The 8,854-nt window shown below is 40.7% G+C and overlaps 1 protein-coding gene across 1 annotated transcript; it reads right to left on the bottom strand.

Moving 5' to 3' along the window:
* Positions 1-1,676: 1,676 nt before the first annotated feature.
* On the bottom strand, positions 1,677-8,056 carry LOC131695778 (nucleolin-like). The gene is made up of 4 exons (XM_058984298.1): positions 7,969-8,056; positions 3,632-3,717; positions 3,348-3,572; positions 1,677-3,146 (listed from the first exon to the last, which is right to left on the bottom strand). Exons 2-4 carry the CDS (start codon positions 3,705-3,707, stop codon positions 2,203-2,205), a joined length of 1,245 nt encoding a protein of 414 aa, XP_058840281.1. The 5' UTR covers positions 3,708-3,717; positions 7,969-8,056; the 3' UTR covers positions 1,677-2,202.
* Positions 8,057-8,854: the final 798 nt, after the last annotated feature.

Here is an 8,854-nt window from a genome sequence, read left to right as displayed (position 1 = left end):
CTCCTCGTCAAATGGGATGACCGTCAAGATTGGAAAGAACAAAAAGTGCTCTCCCGAATGCGAACCGGACATACCAGAACCTCACACGAACACATGATTTCAAATGTTCCACCACACATCTGTACTTCGTGTGATTCCCGGAAGACCGTTGAACACATACTCCTGAACTGCCTGGAACTTTAAGAACTCCGATCAAGATACGACCTGCCTCTCTCCATACGCGACGCTCTCTCAAACGACCTTGTGAGAGAAGAGGTTAAGCTTAACTTCATTAAAGACGTTTTGGTCGACGATGAATCATTTGCGAAAGACGATTTTGAACATATTTTTCTCGCGGCAAGTTTCCTATCAGATTTGGCAAGGGATTCTGTTAAATTAGTTATAGAATTTGCTTTTCGACTTCGTCTCATCAGAATCTGACACTAATTTAGTGTAGGACTTAGCTGGCGCCGGATTGACGCCAGCACCGAAAAACGAAAACACTATTTGTGTTTTTGAGCAAACTCCTAGTCCTGTGTGATGTCTCGCAAGAAAAGGAGTTCTAAGCTGATGAGAATTAATGAAATCCAAACTGGGTTTGGCTTACCAAGCCAGTGCAGTTCTAACTGAAATGAAACGTTTAACGAATTTCTCACGCAATAATGCGATTGTTGCATTACTTGTGTGGCACGTGACGCCAAATATTGTCAAGACTACTGGCTTCCAGTTCTGTTTACATGGTAGGTTTTTGAACCAAGCTGTTGAGAACGGCGTCGAATCGGTTCTTCGCGAACACTTTCGGCCACCGCCTTTATGTTTTCTTCACTCGTTTCTTTATGGAATATACAATACTGAACAACAATATCGTGGGCGTGGCACCCGTTAACTATTAGAAAATGCCCTGTTAAAAAACCTCATGTTAAATCGCCCTGCAGTTCTCTGATAAAACATCAAATTGGGTACTCATTTTGTTCTCAACACGAAATTTTAACACCTCAGAGAGTTTACAAGTTGATTACGCTGATAACAGTTTGGTGTCATAAGGCAAACTTTCTGCTTTTGATCTTTTAAACGTTAAAACGACTAAAACGATATAAATCTGAGGACAACTTTTGAAAAAAAAAAACTTTTCGTTGGACTTCAAACATTCTTTGTTGATTGTCGAATTTTCTAAACGAACTGAACTGAATCAAACCAAAAATTTCTAAGGTTTAGTGTTTCTATTAAACCGTTGTGTAGAAACATACAAAATTTAATTTTAAACTGCGAAGTTACGCTCCAATTTTTTAAAAATAATTTCGCAACGACATCCAAATTTGTTTTTTTTTTGATTTGGCCTTCGAGCCCTATGACTGGCTAAGTCTACTAATCAATTTAAATGCTTGATTGGCTAATTACAGCTATACAAGCGATGAACCTTTCATTCATCATTAAACTATCCTACAACCGTGTTTCTATTTGTGAAGTGACATATTGAAAGAAAAAATGTGGTTTTTTCCACGGCATCTTTATCCAGTTTCATCATGTAATAAAATGTACCTCAGGTTAGAAATCGCTGCTCTAGTGCATATAGTGACTTTGGTTACAATTATTTAATGAATGTGATAATCACACGAACGCATTGTCAAACACATGCTAATCATTTTTTCATCATTTCTTTTCACAATTTCGTCAAAGTCTCCCTTCTGTATGCGTAATTGTTTGCAATAGTTTATTGTATCCTCCTTATCGAGTCTGATTTGTCTTTATACACGCTCAATAAATTAAATAAATAATTTAAATAAATAAATAAATAAATTAACTTATCACTAGAGGTCAGTGTAGTTGTTGGAGGGGTCTCGCGGTCATGTACATGTCATTGTAACTCGTCATCTCTCTCTCTCTTGCGGTTTTCTCTTCGTTGTTAATGGCTCGTGAAAATTTCAATTTTCCGTTCTCTTTTCTTGGAAAGATTGGAAGTCTTTTTGTTTATAGAAAAATCTTCTTAAATCGAAGATTTGGGAGATGTTAGGCTTGGAGGTGTGGAAATTCGGCCACGTTCGGTTTTTGTGTGAGTATTCTCATTGGCCCTGGTCATTAAGAGTCTTTCTCTCTCGCGATCTGTTACTTTCGCTCTTTGTCTCTCACTCTGTACAGCGTTTAATCTGCTAGATTAGTTTTCATTTTTTTGTTTTGCTTTTACTACTCTAGATTGGGAGTTCGGAGGAAGGTAATGGATCACACTCACACGTCGGATTCAGCGATCTCTTCCACGGCACTTTCATCGATCAGCTCATCACTGTCCTCTTCGTCATCGTCATCATCGTCGGCGTCATCGGCTTGCGTTTCATTTTCGCTATTCGTGGCAGGTGGGTCTACTTTCTGCGCTGTCGTCTCGTCGCTATCGTCATCATCGTCATCGTCATCGTCGTCATCGTCGTCCACTAGTGATGTGATACCTTCGAAGATGTCGTCATCGTCACTGGTCGGCTTGGTTGCGGTCACGGCTGCAGGAGCGGCAACAACATCAACTTTGTTATTATCTGATGATAATGATTGTACCTTTTCTGGAGAACCCTCGTCGTATTCCGCTTCTTCCTCATCCTCTGCAACTGCTTCCGTCACTGGTTGAGCATTTTGATCGGCCTTTTGAGCTGCAAGTGATTCGACGATCTTGTTAACCTCGTTGTTCACGTCGATTCCCTCCGGTTTTGGCTTTGGTGGGGCTTCGATCTCGTTTTGGGTAGCGGCTGCATCGGCAAGGTCAAGCAGAGCCTGAGTACTCTGCGCACTGGCTACCGGTTCCTTCACAGGGACTGGTTTCTTCTTTTGCTTTTTCGATGGTGCGATTGGAGCAACTGGTGCTTCAACTGGGACTGGTGCTGGCTCATCTTCATCATCGTCGTCGTCGTCATCGTCTTCTTCATCATCGAAAGCGCCTAGAAGATCTTCACCGAAAAACCCTAAACCATCATCATCTTCATCATCATCATCTTCGTCATCGTCATCCTCTTCATCCTCATCTTCATCGACGGCGGCAACAGGCTGAGCAGGTTGACTAACAGCTGACTGTTTCTGCTGATCAACAACAGATGGCACTGCTGCAGCAACTGGAGCTGGAGCCACCGCTTCTTCCTCTTCATCGTCATCATCATCATCATCGTCATCGATTTCATCTTCAACCGATCCTAAAATGGTGAAGAATGTATCATGTACGCCTTCCCTCGGGAAGGGTACCTTGAACGACCAGAAAAACTAATCAATGTCGGCTTGTTTCCATCACAGTAAGTTCTACTGAACACTTTTGTGCGTTTGCAATGAAAACAGTCTGAACTGATCGGTTTTACGAGCCGTTCAAGGGCCCCTAATGATTGGTCTACCGCCAATACCAATCAGATCATCTTCATCGTCGTCATCATCATCATCGGCATCGTCATCCTCTGCGGAATCGTCATCCCCCAGATCAAACTCGTCGGAATCATCATCATCGTCGTCATCATCACCGCCGGAAACGGGTGCGACTGGGGCTGGGGCTGGATCTATAGCTGCGGCATCTCCCACCTCCTCTTCGGCCTGTCGATGAATCAATGCTCCTTTCCGCACCGCACGTCCCTCTGTATAGTGATTATAGCAAATTATGTTCATTTCTCTTCTACAGTTTTAAACAAATTACCTTCAATTGGCTTCGATGCGGCAAATGCAATAATTATTAAAATTAACAATAGCTCTAGTAGAAATGTGACTTTCATTTTATATTATCTGAAATGGGAAAAAGTGAACATCTTTTTATTAGCGATTTTATTCTCCCAGTCCAATGATCCGTGTGATTCTTTCATCTATTCATTCATCCATTCATACTTTGGTTCGATACAAAACGGATACAGAATCGACAAGTGTGCACGCGTGTTATCAGTGCACAAAGCCAAGTAGGCGTTGTCTTTACCGGACGAAAGGAAAGTGTTAATTATTCATTCACCCTGACTGTTCATATGTGGACTGTAGAGTGTTCAAGCGGGCAGAGCGAATAAAAAAAATCACCTCGTGAAAGCCGCCTACTTAACCAAACAGCGAAAATTTATTTGTCTGGCAGCAGGAAAGTGAACTTTCTTTCCGGCAGGCTGCAAGATGGCATTCCAATGCCGCAAAAAAGCGAATAAACCTGTTTCCATGACACATTCAGGTAGGCTGCGTCGAACTCAACAAACAAATTTAAATAAAAATGATTATTAATTCGACTTGAACAAATTTAGGATATTTTTCTACCCAGATAAACATTTTCCTGTTTGAACCGGCTGGAATCTGACCCCGATTCAGCGGTACGAAACGACTGAACATGCTCGCGTGTAAACTATAAACAGTAATTATCTCATTAACAATGCAGATTTCTTACTACACAATTTCACCTGATTTCTCATCTAACGTGTGGAAAATTATTCCTTGATCATGTGTAAAGCGCAAGAAAATCGGAGCAGGCTGGCATGAGATGAGAAAAAAATAGAAAGTGTTACACGGACAGGGCAATTTCAAGGCCTACAACCATCAAGTAATAGCGAAGGTGGAACCTAACACTGGAAACGATTAAATAAAAGGGAAAATGGAAAGTTCAAACAGGTTTCACATCATCTGAGTTAGTTCATCGCACTCCACGCACATCTGCTCACCTGGCCCTACAGAGGTGGTCCAGCGTTGACCTTGAACCGGGTGGGTTTCACTTGTAATAGGATATGTGGGCAGTTGATTAGATAAATAAATAGATTTAGATTGACACTCAAGCTATCCAATATGTGACATGATGATGCGAAGATACTTGAAAGAAGTAACTAGGCCTAATCCTCGAAGAAAATGCTAGAATGCAAACGACATTTAACGGCCCTTTACCGTCCTCCACCATGTTTGTCGAGAGCAAGTGCTTGTATGAACGAGTAGTAGGCTAGAAAAAAATGTCATAAAGACGAATTACAGTTTTTTCTTCGTGTTTGCAAAAAGCATCATTTTTGCTTGGTAGTTCTAGTTGCATTGATTCAAACAATCGAAAAAATTGATACATGGTATAAAATGGTATTGAATTTGTGCGTTTAGTTGAAATGACGGCCTGGTATTCGATTAAACTGCAACATAGCATTGGCAAGTTATTTAACAGTTATTAAAATCGAATTCAAAGAAAAATAGTCTTCTCATAGGTAAACTTGAAATTTGTTTCGTGCCCAAAATCAGAATCAGTGCCTTGTAATAGATTAGTGAGATCCACCTGTAGGGCATGGATGAAGTTTTAGTTATAGTAGAACTAACTAAGGTACTTAGAGATCTGAGGTGATTCATCTGTGGCAGTGAGGACTGAGGTAAGCATGCAACATGCTGCGAGGGAGAAATAATTTCAGCGAACAATATTGTGTAAAACCGCAAATTTTAGGGAACTTTATCATGATAACCTATGTTGTTAACTGGCTTTTCTAACAACATGACTGATTGGCGTTTTTAAGGACCGTATCACCTAAGAATAATAGCTCCTTGGGTAACAAGTTGGGTTTACCTATCGGTGCATATTGAAATCTTTCAAGTCGACTATACCTTGGAACCAGTTGCGAAGAAATAAGCTTTCTTTTTTGCAGACCAAAAAGTGTTCGGTAAAGATATGTTATATTATTTCCATACAATATTCATAAAAATGATTGGTTCATCGAAGATCAATCGGTGAAAATTAAACGTCACTGAATCCAACCAATGGCAATGATCTGTGAAATATTTTCGATTTTGCAGACCACAGGAACTTCTACATGGTCCCCGGCGTCCGCGGAAATGAATTATTTTAGTTATTATTTGAGCTAAGTTCAAAATCAACAATTTCGTAGTAACATGATCAACAGAGAAAAAAATGGAACATAACAATTGGCATTAAAACTAGGCTTTAACACTGGCATTCCACAGCTATTGAAGCATCTAGCTTAGATTTATTTATAAAGCCACAAATAACCTTTACATGTTTTCTTGTACCATTGTTGAGTAATTAATCAAATTAAGCTTGTAGATGTGTCTTGCAAATCCCTACACCCATCATTCATGCTCGAATCATCGACAAGTGCAATTTTTTCCGCTTACGAAACAACCCAACATCCGGCAATCCCACCTACCATCGTAAGACTTGAATGCGCGAACGCATGAGTCAGGCCACGAACCTGCGCTTACGCATCGTGGCTCTGCTGTCGGACACGTTTTCGTGTTTATGATTGAACCCGCGTGAAAGTGAACTTGATTTTGAGATGGGATAAAATACATTTCGTTTTCACTTTCCAACGTTTTACGTGTTGGGCTTTCCGACAACCTAGCGTGTGTGTGCATCTTCTTCTGCTATGTGCTTCACTTGATTTTTCCACACCCCTTTGCTGTTGCTGTGGTTTCGTTGTTCGATTAACCAAAAAGGTGTAGCTAAAAATATGTGTTAAGATAAAAGAGAAAGTTTCGTTTACATCATAGCTGGTATGCCGCGTGTCCATGCATATATCCGTCGTTCACTTTTTGGGGTTGATGACCAACCAAAAACATGATCACAGAAATGTGACGTCTACAATAAGAAAGCATTTATCTGCAATTTTGATTTCAGTCAATCTAAGTAACAGAAAAGAACCGCTACCCTTCGGCATGCATAGCTAGGTAACAGTTTTTTTTATTATTCATAAGTTAACAGAGAAAATGAAAATCGACAAACCTCAATACGTGATGTCTACGCGGAAGAAGAGAATTGCAAAAACAAAACTGCAAAAATTCAGTTAAATGAGCTTCGAGATGGACTAGTCTGTCGAATCATGCACATGGCAGAGTTTGCTTCGAACCATCACCACATCAGCTTCACTTCAAGTTCGTCCAAGTGGTCTAGATTTCGAATTGAATGTATGTGCATCCAACCACGAAAAGTGGGACAACAACACAACGCCCACGCTAGTTGTTCTTTTTACTGTTTAACTAGCAAAGATGCCGCAACATAACAGCATAAAAGTGATGTGTGATAAGTCTTGCTATCGAATTCGCAACTAGACAGAAATCATTGATTCAAATAAATATTGGAGTATGTACGATACCAATGATGCTTTCCACTATCGCATAGAAACTAGTGACAATGTTAATATATTTTTGTCTCGTTGGTATACTACAAACCACAGTCTACGATTGATTGCAGCTGATCACTTGATGCTCTAGCGAGATAAAACAATCACAATCCAGAAACACAAAGAAGAAAGAATATATGTAACTATATTCCTATAGCTTTTAGCTTTCTAGGTCAGAAAACATAATTAACGTTTTTTATTCCATCCTGGGTCCGTTGTTTGTTCGACATTGGAAAGTCAACGTTATTATGGGTATAGCTGATTTCCATTGTTCTATTTTTCACGTTGTTATTAATTGAACAGTTGGGAATCAAACTAGGAAACGAACTCGAAGTAATAGTCCGTCGAAATTAACACAATCGTAGCTAAAATATACGAAAATTCACCAGAAAGATGGTCATAAATTCAGCTATTTTATTGATTTTCAGATCCACTCGAGGGGCCCGTTTGAAACGATGATTGGAACCATTGAGACGAATCGGTCTCGTATATTCGGCACACCAAAGTATTTTGCTTCTTATCGATTCACCGTATTGATCTCGCCACACAACTTTCTCTTTAATACTGCTGCGCATCATCATTATCATCATCGTCATCACCAACCGATTCAGGTTAGTAATTCAGAGAGAGAGAGGGTCCACCATAGCAACGACCTGTATCATCGTAATCCCTTCGATTTCTCTCATTTCCATATTTAATTCCATATCATAAATACAAGGCACCACCAACCGCGATGGTGGTAGCAATCGATTAATGAGTTCAAAGAACCTATTTGTCAAATAGAATGATTTGAGTGATAATCCGTGCCGTACATCCCGGAACCACCAGGTACCACTTCATGCAATGTCCTCGCATATCCTTTGTCACACAATCAGTCCCAACTTTCCCAAATTAGTCGCCGGGTACTCACATTAACTAAAACTACCAGTGTTAGATAGGCTTTATAACACGCCCGACTCTATCCGTCGAACAGAACCAAAACACGACTTTCTTCCACCGATCACACAGCGCAACTGACTGAACTTTTTCCACTTCTTCGACTCTTAATGAAAACTTTGTATGATGGACGTGATTTTCGTTGTCCGGCTACTTTCTTTCCCCCGCTCTGGTGGAATCCGCCCTCTCGGGGTTGCTCCAACGATTTGGTTCCGTTTCACTCGCTCCTACAACGAACGCTGGTTGCCTGCCGGTTTTTGGCTTCAGCTTTTGCTACTGGCGACGATGCTCACAACGCCGAAACGATGTTACTCGTTCAACGTCTTCGGAAAAAATGTGTTACAAATATCCAGTATTCCGTTCTTTTCTGCTCTTCACCACGATCGTTTACCCGCTGCTGCGGAAACTTCGGGGGTTTCGAGACCATCCACTTGGTGTGATTATTTGCGTGTTTGTGTATGCTTGGGCCCCCCAGTTCTTCACTGTATGGGTAACAGCGGGCTAAACCTGGACCAAACTCATTTCGCTTCTTCTACTGAGCTCCACAATTCACCGTCTTTTGCCCGACGTCTTAAGACTCGCTAAGCCAAAAGCATTTTCTTCGGCTCTCATGTACGTAGCAGGTATGTAAACGCGTGTCAAAGTCGATGCGCGCTCAAAGACATAAGCCGTTGGTGGTCACACGTGGAGAAAGCATTACAAGTAAAATTCGAATATAGTGATATATATCGCGATACTTTTGTTCCGTGATTGCAGTTAACACACACACATTATGCATTTTATCATTTAATTAGTCTGGTTACGACTTATACAGGAGTGGAATCACGTGAGGTGATCATATCATTTAAGATGACAATCGT

This window comes from Topomyia yanbarensis, unplaced genomic scaffold, assembly GCF_030247195.1.
Source record: "Topomyia yanbarensis strain Yona2022 unplaced genomic scaffold, ASM3024719v1 HiC_scaffold_521, whole genome shotgun sequence".
Taxonomy (NCBI): domain Eukaryota; kingdom Metazoa; phylum Arthropoda; class Insecta; order Diptera; family Culicidae; genus Topomyia; species Topomyia yanbarensis.
This window is presented reverse-complemented; position numbering and strand designations above follow the sequence as displayed.

Coding starts and splice junctions, on each gene's coding strand:
- LOC131695778 (XM_058984298.1), bottom strand. CDS start 3,707: ATGAAAGTCACATTTCTACTAGAGCTATTGTTAATTTTAATAATTATT. Junction 3,573..3,631: donor CGCATCGAAGCCAATTGAAG/GTAATTTGTTTA, acceptor ATCACTATACAG/AGGGACGTGCGGTGCGGAAA. Junction 3,147..3,347: donor CGATGAAGATGATCTGATTG/GTATTGGCGGTA, acceptor TCACCATTTTAG/GATCGGTTGAAGATGAAATC.